Raw genomic sequence first — 26423 nt, forward strand, 5'->3', positions numbered from 1 at the left:
TTTGTACAGCTGCAGAAGCTCTGGAAAGGTGTTGATGAACAAAGATAATCATCAATGACTAATATTTAAAATGTTTATAAAACACACAAACAACAAGAAGTGCCACAAATTGTAATAAGTGATCAATGTGTATGTCGTAGTATTCATTCCTTTCCATAGGTTTTAGTGTTTGAAACTCATTTGGAAATGATTTGCAAATATTACATTTTTTCTATTTATTATTTACACAATGGAAAATCATGGGTCATGAGACCGCAGTGTTTACATCTGTAAGTCCACCGGAACCTCCACCGAGAGTCAAGATTATCCTTCAGTTAGATAGAAAATAAACAACAATATCTAGTGTGAGTTTCAATTCTTAGTAAGCGCAGTGCTAGGTTTGCTTCGGTTCTTTCCCTTTATATTTGATTTTTGGTTTGTTCCTGCCCTTTGATCTGCCTGTTTTGACATTGCCTAAGACAGACTTGGATTCAGAATGTTCACGTTATTATCTCCTGGTCCTTTCATCACTTGCAATAAATCCAGAGACTCTCATTACAGTGTATATTTAAGGGACTTATTAAACTTAGTTCACATATGTGTTCAGTTTATTTTTACATGGTTCTCTTCACCAGGTTTATTCTCAGAGCACTGTAACAAGTTTACAGATAAAATAAGTTTAGATATTTTTACATAAAAATCAAGATTTGTTTAAATGCCACAGTAACACAAAGCCCTTTCAAACTGATTAACATAAATAGATTCTAACAATATACAGTACTGTGCAAAAGTTTTAGGCAGGTGTGAAAAATGCTGTAATCAAAGAATGCTTTAAACTATGGAAGTGTTAATCATTTATTTTCATTAATCAACAAAATACAGTGAATGAACAAAAGAGAAATCTAAATCAAATCAATATTTGGTGTGACCACCCTTTGCCTTCAAAACAGCATCAATTCTTCTAGGTACACTTACACACAGTTTTTGAAGGAACTCGGCTGGTAGGTTGTTCCAAACATCTTGGAGAACTAACCACAGATCTTCTGTGGATGTAGGCTTCCTCACATCCTTCTGCCTCTTCATGTAATCCCAGACACACTCGATGATGTTGAGATCAGGGCTCTGTGGGGGCCATACCATCACTTCCAGGAGATCTTGTTCTTCTTCACGCTGAAGATAGTTCTTAATGACTTTGGCTGTATGTTTGGGGTCGTTGTCCTGCTGCACAATAAATTTGGGGTCAATCGTATGCCTCTCTGATGGTATTGCATGATGGATAAGTATCTGCCTATATTTCTCAGCATTGAGAACACCATTAATCCTGACCAAATCTCCAACTCCATTTGCAGAAATGCAGCCCCAAATGTTCAAGGAACCTCCACCATGCTTCACTGTTGCCTGCAGACACTCATTATTGTACTGCTCTCCAGCCCTTCGACGAACAAACTGCCTTCTGCTACAGCTAAATATTTCAAATTTGAACTCATCAGTCCAGAGCACCTGCTGCCATTTTTCTGCACCCCAGTTCCTATGTTTTCATGCATACTTGAGTCGCTTGGCCTTGTTTCCACGTCGGAGGTATGGCTTTTTGGCTGCAACTCTTCCATGAAGACCACTTCTGGCCAGACTTCTCCGAACAGTAGATGGGTGTACCTGGGTCCCACTGGTTTCTGCCAGTTCTGAGCTGATGGCACTGCTGGACATTTTCCGATTTCGAAGGGTAATAAGCTTGATGTGTCTTTGATCTGCTGCACTAAGTTTCCTTGGCCGACCACTGCGTCTACGATCCTCAACGTTGCCCGTTTCTTTGTGCTTCTTCAAAAGAGCTTGAACAGCACATCTTGAAACCCCAGTCTGCTTTGAAATCTTTGTCTGGGAGAGACCTTGCTGATGCAGTAGAACTACCTTGTGTCTTGTTGCTGTGCTCAATCTTGCCATGACATGAAACTGTCTTCCACAACCTCACCTTAGTAGAAGAGTTTGGCTGTTCCTCACCCAGTTTTAAGCCTCCTACACAGCTGTTTCTGTTTCAGTTAATGACTGTGATGATCATTAGCACCAGTTTGGTATAATTAGTTGATCATACACCTGACTATAATCCTACAAAATCCCTGACTTTGTGCAAGTGTACCTATAAGAATTGATGCTGGTTTGAAGGCAAAAGGTAGTAACACCAAATATTGATTTGATTTAGATTTTTCTTTTGTTCTCTCACTTTGCATTTTGTAAATTGATAACAATAAACAATCATTATTTATATTTCTGAAAGCATTCTTTGTTTACAGCATTTTTTCACACGTGCCTAAAACTTTTGCACAGTACTGTATATCTATTAATATTGTTAAGATATGGCTAAATGAGAGCAGAGGAGAAGAGATCAAAAACTCCAGTTAGCAGCATCCCAGGGGAAAATAAACCTCTTGGGGTCCACGGTCAGTAATAATGCAAAGTCAAAGGATTGCTACAGTCCTCAAGAACATAGCCAATTGGTGGCCCACCATCTCCTGGGAATTCTCAAGTTTCATATAAGATTGTGCTAGAAAGTCTAATGAGATGACAAAATTCTTTTTCTTGGGATTCTGGGACTTCCAAATGTTTCTGCTGATTTGCCAATAGCCGGAGAACATCTTGGCAGTATAGCAGTAGCACAAAATGCCACTGCAGGATAACAAAAAGAGATACAGTATAGTGAAGGGTCAGCAAATGTTCATAGTTGTTGGAATATTTGTATTTTTTGCATAAATGAATAAGAAATGTATTTAACAAATGTATATTATATTATCCATTTCCCAACCCGCTGAATCCGAACACAGGGTCACGGGGGTCTGCTGGAGCCAATCCCAGCCAACACAGGGCACAAGGCAGGGAACCAATCCTGGGCAGGGTGCCAACCCACCGCAGGACACACACAAACACACCCACACACCAAGCACACACTAGGGCCAATTTTAGAATCGCCAATCCACCTAACCTGCATGTCTTTGGACTGTGGGAGGAAACCGGAGCGCCTGGAGGAAACCCACGCAGACACGGGGAGAACATGCAAACTCCACGCAGGGAGGACCCGGGAAGCGAACCCAGGTCCCCAGATCTCCCAACTGCGAGGCAGCAGCGCTACCCACTGCAACACCGCGCCGCCCATATTATATTATATTATATTATATTATATTATATTATATTATATTATATTATATTATATTATATTATATTATATTATATTATATTATTATCTATATTATTATCTATATTACTAACTGAGAATGGTAAACTGGATGGCATGGACGCAGGTACACCGTGTACAAAGGAGTCACGGCCCAAAAACGAAAGAGCTCAACTGACGTGAATGAGAAATGAAGCAACAACGCCCCCATAGCTAACGACTAACGACACAGCCATACAAAAAAGAGGATTCTGCGCTGCAACCCAGAGTCAAACGGAAGAGGCTACGGCGGCCCCACAGGTCCACAATGATACTACGGAAGGCGCAGGCGTCACCGCCATATTGTGAGTGGCACTACTACTGAAGGCGCGGGCTTCACCGCCATATTGTGAGTGGCACTACTGCGGGGTGAAGTTAGGAGTAATGTGCTGCTTGGGATTGTACAAACCGCTGAACGCTTTACACTGAATTCAAACACAATACAGCTCAATGATACAAACACGAGCCCACCTAGATAAGATCAATGAACACAGGTGCCTACAACGCGCGTTCGAAACTGTGGAAGCAAAGCAGGCACGGGTTCAAAACGAACAAGCTCGACTGACGGATATACAAACATGAGCCCGGCTGGATAAAATCAATGAACGCAGGCGCCTACAACGCGCATCTGAAATGCCGCAAGCAGAGCGGGCACGGCTCTAAGATGAATGAGCTCGACTAATGTATTTCAGGATACCCAATGCCGGGGGTAGGCAAGCAAAGCGAGCAGGGGGTGGAGCCCCCCCTGTATTATATTATATTATATTATATTATATTATATTATATTATATTATATTATATTATATTATATTATATTATATTATATTATAAGCAAATCTCTGATCACGGTATAGTAGACTAACATAATGAATTTCCAATTTGGATTTAGAAACAGGCATATTTTTTCACAGCTTTGTTAAACTTTGAGTCCCTCTAACTAATGTCACAAAAGTTGTTTTATGAGTCGTTGGAGTTATTAGCAGGTCGCTCCTTAAAGTTTTAATGAATGCTGAAGTTTTTAAAGAAAGGTTCATTTAGGTAAGCAGGGCCTTGGCTATTTAAACTTTTCTGTGTAAAAAGAAAGATTTAACATTCAACCCAAAACTTAACTGTAAGCCATTGTAATGACATAAGAACAGGAGTTATATGGTTGTATTTTTCTTATTAAGGATTCTTACAAGAGCATTTTGAATCAACTGAAGATGCTGATTCTACTTATTTCTATAAAAATACATGTAAAGACTACCAAAAAGATAAAAGATATACCCACAGCCATAGCTAAATCCTCTTTTTCGGCTTGTGCTAGAGGTTGGTCAGTGCTGCTCCCTGTAAGCATCCACTCTCATGCACCAGTAAACCTTCACTGCTGAGTTCCCATTGAGTTAACCAGCTCCAGACACAAATCAAGTACAACATGGTGGCTGTTCTGAATTTTCAAGACTGGAATTGGAAGGGAGTCATCTTAGCCAAAAGAGGTAAATCTTTTCTGAACTACTCGATTTTTCACAATGATAAAATTAAATCAAAAGACAAAGAACATGTCTTCATTTTCCCAGATGTCTGTGTAACCAAAAACATTCAAAGAACATCAGTTACTATACAACTGTTATAACTGACTACTGTTACTCACTAAAGAAGGTTTTTTAACACAGTGCAGGGACATCTTTGCCCCAGAATCACTAATTTTATAAACTGAAGCTGTCAAAGCAGCAATTAATATGTGTGTGTTGCTTTATGGCGTCTTGAGGGGCTATAGTGCATACTGTATGATGATAGGTACTATTATCAAATTTTTTATATACCGTACTCGCGTTTAAGTTCTAACATGGATAAGTCAGGGCTTGATTTTACCATATACTTTCTGGTATTTTATGATGTCGGTTGTATAAGATGAATGCGGAAAACTGACGCTATTGGTCTAAGAGATTATGATATGCTATAACGCCCGCCTGAGAGAGTAACCACGGAGCACACTGCCTTTTTTTTCTATGTATTGTGCCTATGTGACCACACAGTAATACCCAAACTATTCCGAAGTGACGTTTGCACTGATTTGTGTTTCTTGTATCTCACACCCTCATACACCTTTATCGTAAAAGCATCCCTTATCTACGATGAAGTGTTCGATCAGAAGAAAATATGAAGCTGGTTTTAAATTAAAAGTCGTTGAAGTGGCGAAAGAAATTGGTAACTGTGCTGCAACAAAATTCGATGTCATCTGAGAAACTGATACGAGATTGGAGGAGGCAAGAAGATAAAAAATTAAGTGTCGTATTTTTGAACGGGCATACAAGTCGGGGTCTGATTTTTATGATCGATTTTTTGGGTTCTGCGGTGGGTTGGCACCCTGCCTGGGATTGGTTCCTGCCTTGTGCCCTGTGTTGGCTGAGATTGGCTCCAGCAGACCCCTGTGACCCTGTGTTCGGATTCAGTGGGTTGGAAAATGGATGGATGGATGGATTTTTTGGGTTTTCAAAACCCAACTTATGCGTGAGTATATATGCAGCATGTGTATATCCCATAGCCTATTTGTAATAACTTGTCTTTTTCCAGTACCTCAGCTTTCCCCCATGCCTGTCTGATGGCTGACATCTATCTCCCAGTGGTGACCTACTACATTTCTGCCAAGGGCACACATTTCTGTGCCATTCCCTACAATAGTGCATCTCTCTTCATCTGAGTCCTTGAGTGGACCTTAACTTCCCTATCTCTTTAATATCATCTGTACTTTCTGTCCTGTCTCATAATTGTAAATGTTGTAATGGTTATAAAAACGTTTTCAAGAGAGAGAGAGAGAGAGGTTAGGAGTATGGGCTGCTTACAGCATGTTGACGCACCCACCACATGACCACCGTCTGCCATTAATTTAAGAAAGCAATTCAGAATTATTTTATTCCATAATTAGAGCAGATCTGTCATTCAGCCTAGTCTGAGAATTATTTTGGCAAGCCTTGTCTAACATGTACTACTCGTATGACTATTAAAATATTTAAACTTAGCTTTTTGACTTGTATTTTATAAAATCGGTCTAGATTTCTGGTAGTAATATTTTTCATAATAAATTATTGAAAACATTCTTTATCTGAAAAAAAGAATGCGGGAAATGATTCATTCATCTATGAAATGAGTTATTTCCCTTTTTTCTGAAGAAGGATCAAATGTTTTTCAGAGATTTTTATTTTTTAAGAGTGCATATTTATTCACTTGTACTTCATTGCATTTTTTCAATTACAGTTCCAGAGTAATGACTAAAACTAGAGGTTGTTGCTTGCTAAAAATACATCTATGAACTAAATGGAAGCTGTTATAAACAGACTGATCTGATTTGCACCCAGCACTGTAAGCTGGCACAGGTTTGTCCAATTTCCTGTTTAGTTTGTGCTTTGCTATGCTGAACATGAATTTAGTGCAGCAGTTGTATGGTGATAATAGTTCATTAGATTAGTTTCATTGAGTATTCATAGGGATTTTCTTCTTCTGACTCATACAGTTCTTATATTCCCCATAGAATATCTGGCATTGCACTGGAATTTCATTTCTTTGTAGTTTTTAAGCAAACTCCTTGAAGCAGTTACTTTCTAAGTAACCATATTGATGTGGTCTGTGTATAATACCTGTGGAGAGAGGTCATTGATCTGGCTCCTGTTTTTTTCTTCAGAATTGAGAAATTCTTTCTTTCATTCAAATTATTTCCTAGCTGTCCATTTTTTTTCTGGAAGTGTTTTATTTTCTCATGTGCTGTACTTCAGAATGTGTTTTGGATTAATTTTTAAATACATCACACTGATTGGGAAGACAGCTTTCCGGCATATCCCTACATGGTTATTTAACATAGTGTTATGATGCTTAAATCTTGGTAGTACTGATGCAATATACAAGGACAACACAAAATACGAGAAGATAAAATTTTCAAAGGTAAAATATGATGCAGCTTACAACTGCAACACAGAATATAACTGAGATAAAATAAAATAAAATATGATAAAACATAAAGAAAATAAAGTTCCAGGTTGTGCAGGTACACATAGGTACTGAGTAGAAATGTCAGACCTGGTTAGTTGGAATAACTGCACACCCCTGATTTCTCCAAGATAACAGTTTTAAAGGTGTCTTCAGTCCTACACTCTAGCACACTACTTGGTAACTTATTCAATGGGCTTAAGCTTCTGTGTAAAGAAAAATGTAGATGTTTATTTGAAATTTCTATGCGTGTCCTGTTCTTGCTAAAGAGCTGTTTTTAAAGTAACAGCTGAGAACTACTGTACTGATTTCCGTCATAATTTTAATACTTCTGGGACATTTGGAATAAATTCTGCTCTCTTTTGCCTGGCAGTACTCTCCCTTTTTATACTGGCATGAGAACAACACAAGTCACTGACACAGGCTCTTATTCTTTCACTGAGATATCTCTGGGCCCTGTTCTTCTCCCATGGCAACATATTACAAGGTACTGTAAATGACAATGTTAGGTAAAATACATTTAGGTAAAGAAAACTAACCCGAAGCAATCTGAAAATACATGTATCTGCATAGCACTCACTGTCCTAGTCAACTGGCAGTCCAAACCCTAACTGGACATTGCACACATATGACGGTGCCAGATACTGTATGTCTGTGGAATCGCACAACAGTCTATCACTGCATTTGTCAAAGAGGGACAAGAGGGACATGACTTACAATTATTCAATGTTATAATTGGAAAATGACTGACTGATTACAAATACACGCACAGGACACTGTGAAGAGAATGACAACAAGAAAGGCAAGGCATAGTGAAAGAATGGCTAGCAAAACAGTACTGACAGTAACTCCAAAAGCTCTTAAAAGAGTGTGCGCTATGCTGAAGTAATGTGAGTTTAGCCTTGATTTATATACTGAAACTAATTGGCATCTTTATGTTATGGAGTCATTATTGTCATGTGTACAGGGTACAGTCAAATTTATTCTTGCAATACATTGAGCAGATAGATCACTTCAGAGCTTTGTAATTTAGAGCTTTATAGTTAAAGGCTCAGCTTCCTTTATTTCTCCTTAGTATTTTAAGAGTATCTTTCAATCAACATTTACACCTTGGAGTATACACTTTTATGAGTTCTGTACATTTAAGGTATGACTACTGTTAAAATCCAGCAAACCATTTTTCGCAGTGAATATGCTGTGCTCACCGGCGACCTTATTTGGTGAATATATTCCTGGAAATTCGCTGTGCCACCAACTTACACAACCATTTTTTTTCACAGTTCCCCATGATGCTTTGTGAGGCCAGCGTGACATCACAGAGCTGTAGCAGCAAGGCACAGAACTTTGATGCACAAGTATTGTAAGATTGTTGGTGATCTGCTTCAAGGATGCATCATGTCATGACCCAATCAGTACTCCAGCCTTTCACCTTGCATACATAAAACAAAATACAATAAAAACTTACATTATATTCATTGGAGGGTATATTAGATAACTATAATGGGAATATTATGAGTACTGCCACTGGATATATAACAATGATTCCTGCACTGCATGGCTAATTTGCATGCATAATTAGCCACGTGCTGAAGCTACCTGCCAAAACAAGCCTTAAATGACCTCCCCCCAAAGAAATAAAACACCTGACACCTGTGAAATATTATTATTATTATTAATATTATTATTATTATTAACAAAAGATGTATTACTGTTTACTAGGTAATTCTACCTTCATACAAAAACAAACTGCAAAACATCTGCACATTCTAGCCATGATTTCAGTTAATGGAATGGGCCAGTCCCATGCCTCTGCTTCATCACACGGCTAGTGTGTGCTCCAGAATGGGAACTCTTATAAGCACAATGATGTATATTTTTTACTTATTGCTAGTTTGGGGCCATGTGTTGTATTTCTTTTGCAGTTTTTGTTCCATCTGTATCTTTTGTTATTTTCGGCACGGTGGTGAAGTGATTAGCCCTGCCGCCCCACAGCTCAGAACACATTTTCAGCCACAATAATCGGACCAGCATAGTTGGCAGATGCTTCCCTACCCTCAGGGACATTTACACCACTAGAATCCAATTAAAATTAGTTCAGTTCCTCTTTTCCCATTGATTTCAATGCATTTTGTGGAATTCAGTGAAGTTCCTGAACATTTCTGTAATTTTGACTAACTCAAGGCAAAACAAACTCCATAAGGTTCACTCGTCACTAGATGCAACATACTTTTTTGTGTGCATAAATTAGATTTTGCTTTTTTGTCACATACAATCATGCAATGTACATTATGTAGTGATATGTTTAGTTGCTGAAATCCAAAACTGTGCATTAGAAGAATATAAAAAACAATAAATAAAAAATACTCAACTCCATAATTATTAATAAATATCAATGAATGCAATGACAGAATGAATATAAAAAATAAAATAAAAAAATATAATAAAAATAAATAATATAGGAGAATTAAAAATAGGGTATCATGTAGCTGCAGACACTGTCATCATTTAGAATGCGGAGGGACTATGGAAAGCAGCTTGTACTCAGTTTTTCTGAACCAGTTTTTAGACAAAGATAGCGTCTACCTAAATGCAGCACAGAGAAGAGGCCGTTATTGGGGTGGCTTTGATAATTTTCTTATGCCCTTGTTCAACATCACTTGGTATAGATGTCTTTAAAGTTAGAGGTTGCAGACCTATGGATGCCTTCATCTGACTACACCATTCTCTGAAGAGCCTTGCGGTTCTGCTGTGTGCTGATTCCAAACCAAAGAGTTATGCTTTCTCTCAGGATATGATTGATGGTGGATTTATAGAAATTATTTTGTATCTGGCCAGGAAGCCTGACATCTCTAAGGTGTCTGAGGTAGTAGAGGCATTGCCGTACCTTCTTCACCAAGGTGTCAAATGTGCTTGGACCAGGTTAGGTCCTACTGAGGTATCTGAAACTGTCCATCTTCTCTACTTGAGTTCTGTTAATACTGAGAGGGTGGTAGTACTTCTGCTGTTTTCTCCCAAAGTCCACAAACAGCTTCTTTGTCTTGCTGATATTCAGAAAAAGACTGTTGTCCTGACACTTCCATCACATATCTTCATTTCCAGCCTGATGCATTGTCGTCTTCTCTCATTTAAACTGAAGAAGAATGGTAATCACTTATCAATATAATTGGCAATTTAGGAGAAAACACCACTGGGAATCTCTTCAGTCATATTCTGGAACATAAAATGAACATGAGAACCAAAAAAAAGCAAAGTCAAGAAATCAACTGGACCTCACAAGATCCGGTCTCAGCATGTTCCTTGTTAAGAATTCCTCTGCTACATTTCTATCAAATCTGTAAAATGATTTCATTTTGTGCTTAATGACAATATCTGAGATGAAAAAGTTAAAAGTGTATTTAAACTGGCCATTACAAGCATACTTTTTGAAACAAAACGGCTTTGGTCATTGAGTGATCCCTAGTAGCTTCTTCACACCTTTTTGATTTCATTTCAGTATTTACCCTTTGTTTGTAGTTTTTGGTCCACCCGTTGTTTCAGAACTTTTCAGTTACTGACCTTTTGTAACTTTTTCTGGATGTTTCCCTTGTTCATTTTGATGATGTTTTCACATTAGCTGTCTGTTCAGCCTGACTTATTGAATGTGTCTTTATTCAGTGGCACCAGTGGAGCAAAAGTCATTGTGAACGTTTATGCCTCGATGCCAAATAGTAGAATATGGGTAAGTGATCAAGAGTGAGTGAAGTGCAGGCTTAAGTTGAAGGATGAGCAGCACTCTTTAGGGTGGCATCTCCAGAGCTTCTTCTCACACAGACTTCCTCACTAAACTGAAAGTTTTTGAAGAACTGAAGAACATTTCAAGTATGTTAACCTCCAAATTTAAAATAGTTGATACTCTTGGGTACACTGCTTTGTGCCTTATGTAGTGACTGCAGATTTGATTGCTTGCTTGCTTAACTCTCCATAAGGAAGAAGAATTATCAGCTTTTGTAGCTTACTTGGGGTTAATTGGTTTCTTTTTAAAAGGTCGGTAGCATGCTGAGGGACATCTTTGAGTACTGCCTGCAGTCCAGTATTTATGATTTTATGGTAGGGCATGTATTTTTGTTCCCATAGGAAATATACAATGGCTTCAGAAGATCTGGGAGGATGATAAAAACACAATATTGAACCCTTTTTACATAAAGAGACCACCCATTTACTGTGGTTAGAAAGAAAGGGAGACACCATTATACCGTTCCTGTTATAAAATACTGTACATTTAAACTTACCAATGACTGGACGGAAATTAGCTTTAGTTCTTGCCTCATTTTTGAAATTATATTTAAACTGGACTTTGACTCTGTATAATTATTTAAATGTCTTCTTTAATAATAAACAATTCTGTATTTGATGTCCCACTTCAGAAACTGATATCAGTTTGTGCTCTTTTATTCAATGAAAAGAAAAAAATATTGTAGCAAACTCTTTAAAAGCCTCTTTAAGGTAATGCTTTTATTACTTGCTCTAAATCCATATGTTGTTTGTTCCACACTGAAATCCTAGACCCATGGGAAACCTGCTGTGAGTAAATTTTAAAAGATTTTTTTTTCCTTTACATCATTTAAGGCCAATGTGACATGTAGTAAATAATGAATTCAAAAGTTGCACATGACTTTGAATGGAATCCATGCACCCCGAGAAATCTTCAGTAATTTCATACGAGTATAGTACATCAAAAAATATTAAATGTATAGAATTATGTGCAGCATGTATGCAAATTTTTTATGTTGAAATGTGCCTAATAAAACAATAAAAATGGTGAAATCTGCTATGGAGAAATCTGGCTTTTGACAAAGTGTTTCATAAAAGTCTTCAGTTTTATCCATTATGTTGTATTTTAGTCAATGATTTGGTTCAGAAAGCTATAATATTGTTCACAGGATGTATGCTACTGTATATTGCAATTTTTCTCTTTTTCTTTTTTTGCTGTAGTCAAGTTTTTATGATAGTGAATGCTTTTAGTGGTGCTTTATAAAATAAAGTTTTAATTAGCAGTACATTATTAAAATGACAGTAATAGTCTTTTTATTGTCAAATGTACAATATATAGTGGGGTCCCCAACTCCGGTCCTGAAGTTCTGCGGTGGCTGCAGGTTTTTATTCTAACCCTTTTCTTAATTAGTGACCAATTTTTCCAGCTAATTAACTTCTTTTGCCATTATTTTAATTAACTTGCTATTTAAGACAGGGGTCACCAACTCCGGTTCTGGAGGACCACCGTGACTGCAGGTTTTCATTCTAAACCTTTTTTTAATGGGTGCCCTGTTTGTGCTGCCAATTAACTTTCAATTTTAATTGAATTGCTTTTTTAAGATTTGTGGATTTATTCATCATTCCTCTGAATTGCTTCATTTCCTTCCTTAAATGGCACCAAAACAGAAATGAAGTGTGACGTGAGGGAGTCAACAGAAGACCAACTAAGTCAGGGCCTCAAACTCCAACCAGTTGCATAATGAGGCGCCGATTCTTGTTGTTAATTAAACCCGTTCTTTAATTCCATGGCTTGTTGCTACTCTCGTGGTGCATTAACAGACATTTCTGAAATTGGTGATTTTCTCTTTTCTAAGAGCACTGGTCAAATGTTTTGGGGACCTGAGCAGATCAGCATTCCTGAGACCTTCATCTTTCTTTATTTTCAGATATTGTATGATGGACACCAGTTGTTTTGGCTCATTTTGTATCTTATTATTGTTTGGCTGCTAATTAAGGAAAAAACAATTAAGGGGTCTGAGTCGTCAGGAGCAAATCAATTAAAATGAATTCAAAAGAAGTGAATTAGCAGCAAAAACAGGTCAGTAATTGAGAAAAGGGTCAGAATGAAAACCTGCAGCCACGGTGGTCCTCCAGGACCAGAGTTGGGGACCCCTGATTTAAGACACAGACCCCTTAATTGGTCTTTTTTTTCCTTAATTACAGTCAAACAATAATGAGATGCAAAATGAGCCAGAACATGACCAGCAACCTGTGCCTATCATACAATATCTGAAAATAAAGAAAAGTGAAGGTCTCAGAAATGTTGATCTTCTCTTGTCCTCAAAACATTTTGATGGTGTTCTTAGATAAAAGAAAATGAACAGCTTTACAAATGTCTACTGGGGCAGAATGAAGGCACCACACCATAGAATTAAATAACGGGCTTAATTAGCAACAAGAATTAGCTTCTAATTAAGAAACTGGGTGGACTGGAATTGGTTGGAATTTAAGCCTCAAAATTAGCTGGTTATCTTCTGGCTTGATTCATATTTAATTTTTGCTTGGCTGACCTTTAAGGAAAATAAGAACAAAATCAAAATTAAGGGAAAAAAGCTAATATCTATCTATCTATCTATCTATCTATCTATCTATCTATCTATCTATCTATCTATCTATCTATCTTTGGCAAAGTGAAAGCAGGATTTTAGAAATATTTGCCAGTTTGTTAAAAATTAAAAACTGAAAAGTCATATTGACACAAGTATTCAGTCCTTTTGCTATGACACTTGAAATCTAGCTCAGGTGCATCCCATTCTGTTGATCATCATTGAGATCTTTCTACATCTACACCTTATTTGGAGTCCACTTATGTATCAATTCAGTTGATTGGACATACTTAGTAAAGGCACATTCTTGTCTATAGAAGGTCCCACAGTTGACAAGAGCACAATTGACTTCATAATTCCTAAATGAAAGATGTTTGGAACAATCCTGACTCTTCCTAGAGCTAGGCATGTGGTGAGCCTGAGTAATCGTGGAAGAAGGGCTATAGTGAGAGAGGTAACCAAGAACCCAGTGGTCACTCTTACTGAGCTCCAGAGATACTGTATGGAGATGGGAGAACCCTCCAGAAGGACAACCATCACTGCAGCCTCCAGTGATCTGAATTTTATGACAGAATGACCAGACACAAGCATATCCTTAATAAAAGATATGGAATCCCTCCTAGAATTTTCAAAAAGGCATCTAAAGGACTCTCAGACCATGAAAAACAAGATTCTCTGATCTTACGAAACCAAACTTAATGTCAAGTCTGGAGGAAACCAAGCACAGCTCATCACCTGTGCAACACCATTCCTGGTGGTGGCAGCATTATGCTGTAGGGTTATTCTTCATCAGCAGTCACTGGAAGAATAGAAAGGCTTGAACAAATGCTGAATGGGACACCTTCCAACTGGACAATGACTCTAAGCACAACGGAAAGAAAATACAGGAGTGGTTTAGGGACAACTTTGGGAATGTCCTTGAATTGCCCAGCATGAGCCTAGATTTGAACCCAGTCAAACGTCTCTGGAGAGACCTAGTTGTCCACTGATAGTCTCCATCCAAACTGAGCTTGTGGTGATCTGTAGAGAAGAATGGAAGAAAACCCCCAAATTCCAGGTGGGTGAAAATAGCTGTCGTATTCAAGAACACTCCAGGCTGGAACTGCTGCCAAAGGGTCTTCAACTAAGTACTGAGTCAAGGGTCTGAATACTTGTGTCAATGTGATATTTCACTTTTTTACTTTTAATACGTTTGCAAAAATTTCTAAAATCCTGTTTTCGTTTTGTCATTCCAGGGTATTGAGTGTTGGTTGGTGAGCAAAAAAATGAAGTTAAATAAATTTAGCACAAGGCTAAACAAAAAAATACATTGAAATGGTTGGAATACTTTCTGAAGGCACTACATAACTGATTATTTTTTCTTACACAGAGTAAGTGAGATCCACCATTACATGTATCTTACTTTAAGTGCCAAATCACTGCGTAGCAGCACTACTTGAATTGCCTACAACTCCTTGCAGCCCCAGTATTACACCATTGGGCAGATTCACAGGGCACAGAGGTTGCTGGGAAGGAGGATAATTAGGCAGTCTCATTGATAAAGTGCCAAAAAGATGGAAAGGGAATAACGATCATCCATGTTTATTCGTCTCTATTCTTCTCATCCCACCTCTGGAATACAACTACCCTTAAATTATAGTTTCATTCTGGATTTACTGCTTGTGCTTGTCTTGTGCCTGCTTGTTTGTGTGATTTTGTCTGGGCTGGTAAACGTCTTCATCCGGGGACCACTCCTAACTTCTAAAGATCTTCACCCAATGACTGAAGTATGGAAGGACAAAACTTTCATAACATTCAGGAAACTGTTCACTTGGCATCTCAACTCATTCTCTCCATCATCCACACCTATTATGCTCGACTGTGTTTTGGACGGCATTGTAAGTGTTGATTGTTTATCGCTTTGTAATTAACAGTATAATGAACTTCTGAGTCTAACATAAAGAACACTGTTTATCCCAGATCTCACCTCTACACCATATTGGAAAAGACAAAGTTCTTTCAGTTCATAATTTTATCATGTAATCCATAAATTCTACATTTTTATTCTGTTCCCTGGCTTTACTGTATGCTTTGTAACATGCCCTGTGATAGTTCTCGCTATCAAAAACTCCATTGAAAATAAACACTAATTGATTGTTGTACACTCAGTGGCAGATGGCCGGTTATAAGGTCATCTCTAGAGGTTTTATTTTATTAAATAGTAAATCTAACATTTTATGAAAAAGGATATGGTTCATATACGACAAAATAAAAATATGATTGATTGCCTCTGTAGAAAACAGAAAATGTCAAAAATAGGAAAAAAGAAATTCACTCACAGTCTGAAAAGGTTGGATGCTGCCAGATAATTTTGGAGGGAGCTCTGCAGAGACATGTTTTTAATCACGTCTTTGTATTGTGGTTTCAACTTACCAATGGCAGAGCACTGTTTATAGTTATGGGTGAAGGAGTTTTGGAATTTGGGATATTACATCACTGTCGGTTGAACTCCAAAACACAAGAGATGCCAGACTTTTAAATGTAGTTCTTATGCGAGTTCTCTTTAAAATATGCCATATAAAAGTATAAAATAAACTATAAAATTAGCCAGCAAGTCTGGATAGGTGCCGTACAATTTAAGATAATTTACAGCATTCATTTTTGTTGAATATTTAGTGTAACCAATAGGAGGCACTCCACAAACCAAGATACAAGAGACTGAAGTAAATGTCTCAATCCGGCTAAGAAAAGTGCTAATTTTATTTGAACAGTTTTCTCACTTGTCTGGCTGAATCCATTTTTTTGGTTAACAAAGCAAGATTTCTTCATTAAATAAAGGCTTTAATAGATAGAGATTTCAGTATTATTGTCAGCCATCAACTAATACTTTGAGGAGTTCCTCTGCAACAAATCATTGACTGCCTGACACAGTCCTTCAGATAATGGTCTTTGTCTCTCAAGTGTCATATTCATATTGCTGTTTCATCTGTCCTGTCAACTTTTATCTTCTTTTTCTAACTGATTTTTTAGCATTTGAACATCATGTCCATTTGCAAACCTAAAACAAAAAAAAACATGCTTTAACTACCTTGATGAAATTCATCTTATCTTACTGGGGTGTATGCCAACATGCCATACTCTTAAAAAAGGTGCTTTCTTAATGTTTAAAATAATCATGTGCTGTATATTCTGTTTTCATGTTCATGATGGAGATGAAGCAGTGGGACTTCATCATGTTAAACATGTTACTTAAGTGTAGAACGCAGACACCAGCCACTCATTGACAATAAGTGTGTGTTATGTGTAATAGCAGAACTAGTTCTAAATTACTTAACTTGCTCTTCATGAATTGTGGTCGAACTGTTTCCATTTTTGTGATAGAAATTAATAGTACAGTACAGTAGTCATATTGTTACAGGTACAGAGTTCAGTGTGTAAGAAAGGTGCTATATTGCGCCCAAACCGGCACAGACTTGACATGGGAGGCACGTATAAAATAAAAAGACTTTTATTTTACTTCAGCTGCAGGGCACATCTTCCCCGTGAACCCCCCAGCCACAACACAACACTAATCTTTTTCCCCACCTGTTGCATTCCTGGGTGGGGAAAAAGATTAGTCCAGCTGGGCTCAGGGAACTATGCTGCACCCCCTGGCGGCCACCCCAGACCCCAACAGGGCTGTGGAGAACTCCATCTCCCATGAAACCCTGCGAGAGACTGAGGCACCACTCCAACCCAGGGGGGCGGCCATCCAGCGTTCAGGGGGAGGTACTGCACCGTCCAGGGCTGCTTCCCCATGAATACACATCGAATTGGTGTCCTGGCCGGGCATGGGACCTGACAGTCCGCCACAAATGAAATTCTTACTTGCACGTATGACCAATATGCAGCACATCACCACTCTCTGGCATCATCAAGAATGGATTAAAATACTTCATTTCATTTAAAAGAAAACAAAATCCTGGTTATCTTACACCCCAAAACCCACCATTTCCATATCACTAGTTCAGTTACGCTCCCAGTTCTTCAGACCTCATGGAAGAAACACTGAAGAAAAATCTCCACTTTAGTCAACACTATTTTGTGAAATGGGGTATTGGAATCATGAAGAAATGGAACAACCCAGTTCAATTATATAAAGAGTGGCCAGTATGTACAAGTGATAGTTGCCATGTAGGTTGAGCTGGTAAAAGTGTAACATCAAAAATGTTTTCATGAATCTTATCAGTGGCCAAGCTCAAATTTTTTAGATTGTTCAAAAACACCAACAATGAAATGTTGAATGTACTTTCAAAACTGATCTGCACAGAAGCTTGAATATTTCACAAGCGTTCACAAATATTTAACCATAACTGTTAATGTGACAACGAAATTAGGGCATTTCTCTACAGTAAAGAACTTACTTACTATGTGTGCATGTGTGTATATAGTATGGTATGTGTACAGTTGTTTCTATTGTTTTCTGGTTTTTTTATGTACAGTTATAAGAAACTAAATTGTCCTGAAATGCTTTGACTATTTAAAAATGTGGGTTTCACTATCATCCTTGACTTAAAGTTTGAAACCTTCTTTCAGAATCGACTGCTGTCATGAACTGTATTACTTTGGGTCATTTCCTTACATTCATTAAAATGTATTTTTCTGTTTTTTCTTATGTTAAAATAAGTTAATCACCTGTGAACTTCTGGACCTAGAACCTTGATCTTGGTATTCAAGACCTGATATATTCTGAAATTTTTTTAAAAATTAAGGTTGTGGTAAACTTGGCAAACTGACTTATGGGTTTCATGAGGCAAACTGATAAGCAAATAAAGTGACATGGTGGAAAGAAAAGAAGACCAGTGACTTCTCTGAATGTCAACCAAATCACAGAGTCTGATGAACACCATTATAGGAAGATGAAAAAGAAGATGAAGAGCAGGCCACTTGCCAATCACCTAATATGCAAGAATGAGAAGGACAGAGAAATGCATGTGACTTTGAGTCTGAGTGTAACTACTTGGGCTGGACTGAGCATCAAGTGTGAGATATGGAATATAAGAACGAAAAAGACAGAGAAGTGCATGCAGTAAGAGGTCTGCATGTTTCAGTAGTTTATTATGCTTTGTAAAACACCTATTGAACTGTTCATCTTTATAAAATCTCAAATTGTATATATATTTTGTCACATATTTGATGTAAATTGTGCTGAGCTGCACTATGAGGTTGATATATAGTTGAAAACCCTTTCAGACGTGTAGGACAGGCAAGATCAGAGCCGCCAGCCTCGTGGTGCTGTGAGGCATTAACACCAGCTACTGTAATGCTCTCTTTGAAGTTATGCAATCTTACATTTTCATATGTCCCACTTAATGATTCTCAAATAAACAGAATGCTAGCAGCAATATTTTTTTTTAATAAGTGGAAGGTTGCAAGGTCAAACATTCTCTTCTTTCTCCTGGCTTTATTTCTTTTTTGCACTATACAAGTAAATTTCAAGAAGGGAGTCAATATAAAACTCTGTTAAAATTTTGTTTTGTTGATTGAGCTAGGGGTTCCAAAAGCATTTATAAAAAGCATACCTAATAATTACACTATATTTTTCACACTGTTTAATATTGGTTAGGGAAAATATGAATACGTTAGTGTCTGTCGCACTCATCGGCCATGTTTTCTTCTCTTTCTGCTCAGGTTGGCCCTCGTTCTTTGATGTGGTAAAGACAGATGCTGTTTCCCAGATGGATGACTTCTCTTACGGCATGCATAGAATTGAAACGAGCTGTAGCCAGGTATGGTATTGCAGCCCACAAATCAATGTGATACTACTATACTTTTGACACTGTGATTTTTCTTTTATTTATTTGTTTAGGCCACAATACCAGTCAGTTGATTTATTTTTCATGGTGCAGTTCATCCCATTTGGTTTTATTTGTATGTTATAGCATAATGTGGATACGCTTACATACAGGATAACAGCAGGATAAGTGACTTGCTCAGAGTGTGGATGTTCTTGGAAGCCTCTTTAGCATCCTTCAGCTTTTTAAAGGAAAATATTTTCACTGTGGTTTGGCTTTATACCATATGCTTACAATTTCATTCTTGACTGGGTGATTGTATTTTGCTGAAATTGCAACACTATTCTTGAATAAGGAAGCTTTTACACATGGTAGTACAAAAATCCCTGTTACACGTTCAAACCTACAGCATCTTGTGACTCAGGTTTGTGGTGTGGCCCAACACTGCACTAAAACCAATAAATAATAATAAAAGCACTAAAAGCAACCCCTTCCTAAAACAATACCCAATCCTCCTTTCATAAAAACAGAACATTAAAAGAAAAAGAATTTTAAAATGACAATACAATCAATCAATAAATAGTCCATTAAAAAGCTCAAAATCTTAAAACATCCTTCTCAGGCTTGAGTTTGTAGGTTCTTTAAAAACATTCAGGCACCTATCCCGCTTGCTGTTTCTCCTTCTGTTCTTTGTTCCTCACTGCCTCGGCTCATCCCACCGCTGCCACCAAATGTGATGGTGAGGACTGGCTCCATGCTTCTGCTGCACCCAGGAGTCTATTGGACTCGACACTGGACACATACATATAGCAAGGGGTAGGTGCAAAAGTGATCTGAGTGCTTTTATTTAAATTAATCAAATAAACAGTGTCCAAATAGTGCACTGCTCAAAAAGTCTTCCATAAATGAATAAATAATCCTTAAAAGTCAGTGAATATTTGGAGGTTAAAACAGTCAAATAAATCTCTATATTATAAAACAAAATCTTGAGACGAGACGAGATTATGTTTTTTTAAGAGTTTTTTTCAAGTTGGTCTCAACCATTTCCAGTTGATGGCCTAAGGCAACGGTCCTCTCATCTCTCATTCATGTCAATGCTTTTATCACCTCTAATTTGTGAGAATGCTTTTGTCACCTCTCACTCGTGTGAATGCTTGTGTCAAACAGAAACAAAAAGGAGTGTTCCATCCAAGAAAAATTAATTGCAAAAATGTAGCTTGATTAAATATTGTATCACCAAAATATATCAAACAGTTTCATTTAAAATTGTTGTTACATGAATCTAAAGGAGCAACTTCATATAGAGATGTTCTAACTATAGATGGGGCTAAGTACGGTACTTTTCAAGAAGCGGCACGAGCAGATGGATTTTGTAAATCAGACGACTATATGTTCAAAATGATGTCTGAAGCCACTTCTGTAATGATGCCTGACAAATTAAGACACTTCTTTGTGTATTTAATTATGATGGGTGAAGTTGATGCTTTAAAATTCTGGGAAGCGTTCAAAGGACCATTATCTGAAAAGTCTAATGAACAAATGGCTTTCGATCATTAAAGAATTGTTAGAAGCAGAAGATTTAATGATGCAGCAATTTGGACTTCCAGAAGAAATAGACAAATTTGAGGTAAAGAAAGAGATAACAGTAGACTGAGATTTAGCTGTGGAAAGCCATGGAAAATTATATTGTGAAATGTACTCATAATTAAACGATGATCAAAGAGCAGTTTTCAACACAAAATTCCAAAATGTGTTCTCGGTGAAATTTGTCAGCGGTTATTCTTCATAGATGGATCTGGTGGCACAGGTAAAACATTTTTGTATAAGTGTTTAGTCCATTATTGCAAACACTTATGCAAAAAACATTGCATCGATAGCGTGGACAGGTATAGCAGCAGTTCTTCTTTCCATACGGTAAAATGGCTCACAAATCTTTTAACTTACCTTTAAATATCACAGACGAAAATGTTACATTGAAATGGAAAAAGAAGATGAAACAAGAAATGCAAAAGACCGAAATATTTATTTGTTTATTTGTTTATATTTATTTATTTGGGACAAAGCGTCAATGATCCCACAAACAGTATTAAATATAATTGACAAAATGTTTCTGGATGTTTTTGGCTCCGATCAACCGTTTGCGGGTAAAACTTTTATACTGGGAGGTGACTTTCATCAAGTTCTACCAGTAGTCAAGAAAGGAGGCTGAAGGCATATTTACGATGCATGCCTAAAGAGTGGGCCTTTATGGTCTTCGTTCCAACAATTCAAATTACAAAAGAATATGTGAGCAGATCAAGATTCGGTTGATTTTGCTATGTGGCTATTAGACATTGGCAACTTTAAAATTCAAAATCTTTCAATAAAAGACGACTTATTATGTCCAAATCTTATTGAAGAATGTCATCCTGAAGGGTTATCAACAAAAGAAATGAGTACACAGGGCAAATTGGTTAAATGCGTATCAATAGACTATGCTGAAGCAGCTGGTGGTGATAGTGTGGAAGGTGAAAACATCAACTTACAATATCCCGTAGAATATCTGCAAGCCTTAACACCATCCAGTCTTCCACCGGCTGAATTACTGTTGAAAGAAGGATGTATCGTAATTAATTTCTCGCTGTAATGTAAAATAGTTAGTTCTATTATGCATATGTAACAGTTCCCATGAAAATAACAATCTGTTTAAATTGTACATCCGCTTACCCATATACGAGTGGCAGAGCCTGCCTCGGGGTTGGCAAGCAAAGCGAGCAGGGAGTAGAGACCCCTAGTATTCTATAAAAACAAGGTTAAAACAAGCAAGAAACTGTCCTTTTTAAAATTCTCCGAGCCCTGGTGTATCCCTTTTATCTTGGCATCTCCCCCCCTTATCCTGACAGAACCTTGCAGGAGGAGAAGACGCCCATCCAACAGTCACAGTCACCCATATTTTACAGGTCCCGGTCCCTGCTGTCCTATGGTTAGAGCAGGGCTCCCAATCTGAAACTCATTTCCTAGGCCAGGGTCCCAAGTGTTATCAGTAGCCCCCACTGGGCTCCCAATCTGAGCATCCCCGACTCCCACTGCCTTCCCCGTCATACATGGGTCATTCCAGCTTCTTAGTTGCTCAGCTGGAGTGGCCTTCTTTTCTCCAGTCCCTGAGCGTTGGCCATACACTTCCCAGAGGGGCTATCCTCATGGCTGCCTGCCTCCTGTCTCACTCAGTTGCTGTTACACCAGCTCTGTCCCATACCTGCTTTTCACTCTGCCCTTTTCTTAAACTCCGTCCTCTCTATTTGTTCTTTTTTCCTCTTCTCTGATTCTCCTTTCTGCCATGCCGGCTCCCTCTTATATGCCTCTGTGGGTGCAGCTCTTCAATCGTGAACTGTAGAAAGCCAATGTAGCAATCAAGACAGACCACAACCTCACATGCGGATGTGCTCTGTGTCAATCACCCCACCAACCTCCTGCAGCTGCATGAGTGTACACCCGCACCCACGTTGATTGAGTCGGCTAAATAATAATGTATGTAAAATGCACCTTGTACTGCTTAGCCGCGGGCCCACTATTCCACAGACTGACATACATTTAAGAATTTTTTGAAGACCCGTGAATAACATTTATGAAAACTGCTTATAGTGCCGAACATTTCTTTAATCTTCTTAAACAAATGCCAAAAAAGAATGCCTGAAGGGACTGTTGGGAGCTCTTGAACCCTTCACCTTCGGTAATGTTACCAATGGGCTTGGCAGTGAGGCATAACAAATGGAGCAAGGGGATAGTGTACAAAAGTGCCAAGTGCTTTTATTAAAAACAGCAAACAAACAATCAAAAACAAAGTATTCAAAATAAAGTGCAGTGCTTTCAAAATATCTTCAATAAATAATCCAGTAAAACGAGTGAAGGTTTAAAAACCATGACATGAAACTATGACATGAAGCGGTCTCTTTAAAAACAAGCCAGGTGCATTCTTTAACTAGTGACCCCCCTGCTTCTCCCTATCCAGACTTCGCAACAGGGGAGCCACCCTACTTGCAGCTGTCCTTCCTTCTTCCTTCTGGTCTGGAGGCTTCCTGATCCCTGGCTTCGATTCAGCACTCTCCCCAGACCGAGACTTGGCTTCCCTAACGACCAGGACTCTCATGCCAGGGAATTCACCCCCCAAGCCTCCTGACTCCCGCTGCCTTCTCGGCCTTACGCGGCCAGCCGTCCTTTTTCCGGTCACTCCCGCTCTTCATAGAATGCTCAGTGGGAGCGACCACAGCCAACTGCCCTAGTTGTTGGCCAAACACCCTGCTAGGCTCACAGTCCACCTGAATGCGAGTCCGCATGCGCGCGCGCTCACACCGGCTCCCTCTCCACACTGCTTCTTGCCTCCTTCATCCATGCAACCTCCGTTTCTTTCTCTTTACTTTTCCCCCTCTTCTTGGATGCCTCGCACTTCTATTTATGAAGAGGACGTGGCAGCTGTGGCACATCAGCAGCCCCAGAACAATCACGGATGTGGACCGCTTCTCACCTGTGCACTTAGGTGAGAAACGCTCACATCACAAATCACCCGGGAAACCGCTTCAGCCACACAACTGCCATGCCCCCTCGCTAAGCTGCCAGTGCGGTGATTATTTATTTAAAAGTGGCCTTCCAGATGGGAGCTGTGGACCCGCAACACCACACTCCGTTAAATATGATGCACAACATTTTTGGATTACTTACAAAATAAAAAATAAGAACACCTTTTTGTGCTTTAGCTTTACTATAAACCTTTTAGCGAATTTGTCTGTTGTTCAAGTTCAAGTTTTGCTTTGCATATTGGATATTATTATTTATTATTATTATTGGATATTATTATTATTATATATATTATTGCATATTGTATTTGATTTTCTGATTTTTAATTTTGACTTTGGCCTGTTTTGATTTTGGTTCGATTTGATTTTCTCATCTCCTGTTCTTGTCAGTTTGCGGTCTGCCAAGTTTGACCTAACTATTGACCTATTTATTAAAACAAAAGTGTGTGTTAAGAATGGCTTTTTGAAAACATCATCCATTACTATTTCCAATATTATATCCTTTGGAGATAAAAAAGTAGTCCTAGCTTATCAAGGTGTAATTATTCTTTTCTAAACATTACATGTATGCTATTCTTTGGCATCAGAGCTGCTTCTTTGAGAGCCGAAAGTCGGAGCATGGCAGCAAGATTAAACATTACTCACCTGCAGGTTCTCTAAAAATACCGCCTCCTTAAAAACAAAGAGCCATATTGAAACTTTAGCTTTTTATTTCAGCAAAGAATTCTTAATAGGGATCATTTTTTTTTAATTGGAGAGCTCATGTCTTGGCCAGGTGTATGGTTGGGTGTAGTATAGTGACAAACAATAAAATGGTCAAAGACATGGGAAACTGCAAACAAAATGATGGTGTAGTACATAATAATAACAATTAATAAAACAAAATGAAAGGAACTTTAACAACATTCATGAATTTGAAATGCTATCCAACATTTACAGGAAGGTTCACACAGCCTTTTAAAATGATGAGCCGGTTGTCATTAATTCTTTCATTTCCTCTTCCAAACCCAATCTGCACTGACAGCAATTTCATTTGTCAAATTGAATTCATTATTTTCATTTCCAGTATTTATAAATCTCCAAAGATGCTCTGTGTTTAAATCAAAATTCTTTCTGAACTGTAAAGCACAAGTGACGGTCAAATGTCCAACTCCAACAAACTGGCATTACCATCGCTTAACCCACTGTTAAACCATCTCTAGACATACACTACCTAAACAATCTTATTATTTATGCATTTGCGCTTTGTAAGTTGCTTTAGGTAAAAGCGCAAACACATGTAAACATTCCTTTAAGATGGACTGTTTTTCTTAGAGGCTAAGACAAAAAAGCTAAAGAGTGCCAGTTTAATCTCCAGCTCCACTGCACTGTTCTGTGTTTCTGTTGTACAAAATGATGATGATTGTAGACGAGTGTAAAATAAAGTGTGATTGTTTAAACGTAAAGACTAACTGATTTATTTATTTAATTTTAGTGTGGTGCTCACCTTGGCCATTTGTTTGATGATGGACCCCGTCCGACTGGTAAAAGATACTGCATCAATTCTGCCTCATTATCCTTTGCACCTAAGACACAGATACCCACTGAGAAGGCTAAAAGTAATGACAATCAACACTTGCCAGCAGGCTCCGAAAATGCACAACTGTAAGCTTCTTATTGGAGCCCAGCCTATGGACCTTGAAATCGCCTATGGCCTTTATTGCTGTTATAACATTTTAATTTTTTCAGTGTTCAGTCTATTTTTTGGAGAACAAAAGAGCTTCATATAAATTTTGAAAACAAGGTAATTTTGATACAGGCATATTATGTACAGTATAATAAAGGCAATACCTACACTTACAGAGAATGTTGGACTGGATGAACAATAAAGTTTTAAACCAAAAATGTAAAAGTGAAATGATTTTAATATTAATCCACTGATTTATGACTAAGAGAATACAATAACTATTATGACTATGTATTTCAACCAAAGTCGGTTTTTTAGTAATGATTAGAAAGCTTATTACATAATAATTACATAAAGTAGCATAAAAGCAAGCACAGTGTGATTGTCGGGTGCGTAAGGAATGAATGAGTTGGCTATTCACTAATTTTGCAGAAATGTTAGACAAAAATATTTTTTGCATCAAATCTTCTGATTTAATCTATGACTTCTATTTTCAGTTGCATTCATGTTGTAATATTGGAGCATTTATTAAAGTGGAACAATCAATTCATTCCGAAAATATCAAAATGTGTTCATGTTTATTTTCTGGAATTTGGATTATCATGGTTCAGCCAGCAAATTCCCCAGGCTGGTGTTCAAAGTTGCGTTACTTGTTTGTGTCATGTTTGTTGGTATTAAGGTTTATCTTGTTTTATATGTACATTTTTCTTTATGTTCATTTGTCCTTGTGTTTTGTGGGTGTCTCTCCAAGGGTTGGGGCCACCTTCCAATCAATGTCATCATTTTTAAGGGCGGGCCTCCCGTGGTTCCTGCATTTCTTTGAACGCACTGGAGTAGGCAGTGTTTTGTTGAGTTACTGTGCTATTGCTTTACTTTGTGTTTTATGGATTTTCGACTCTTTACTTTGTTTTGTACTTCACCTCTTGGATTCTGATTTGGAGCTGTGCTTTCTGATTTTATTAGACCTTTGTTCGGTTT

General features: G+C 38.0%; 1 protein-coding gene across 4 annotated transcripts in view; it reads left to right on the forward strand.

The window, feature by feature from the left end:
* msrb3 (methionine sulfoxide reductase B3) overlaps window positions 1–26012 on the forward strand; it is a 205226-nt gene extending 179214 nt beyond the window's left edge. For all 4 annotated transcript variants that reach the window (XM_051923564.1, XM_051923570.1, XM_028807003.2 and 1 more), the window contains 2 exons: window positions 19126–19223; window positions 25254–26012. In XM_051923564.1, coding sequence (XP_051779524.1) covers window positions 19126–19223; window positions 25254–25427 — 272 coding nt within the window. In that variant the 3' untranslated portion in view covers window positions 25428–26012. The remainder of the gene's footprint in view (window positions 1–19125; window positions 19224–25253) is intronic.
* The last annotated feature ends 411 nt before the right edge of the window (window positions 26013–26423 follow it).

This window comes from Erpetoichthys calabaricus, chromosome 1 (genome assembly GCF_900747795.2).
Source record: "Erpetoichthys calabaricus chromosome 1, fErpCal1.3, whole genome shotgun sequence".
Lineage (NCBI taxonomy): Eukaryota > Metazoa > Chordata > Cladistia > Polypteriformes > Polypteridae > Erpetoichthys > Erpetoichthys calabaricus.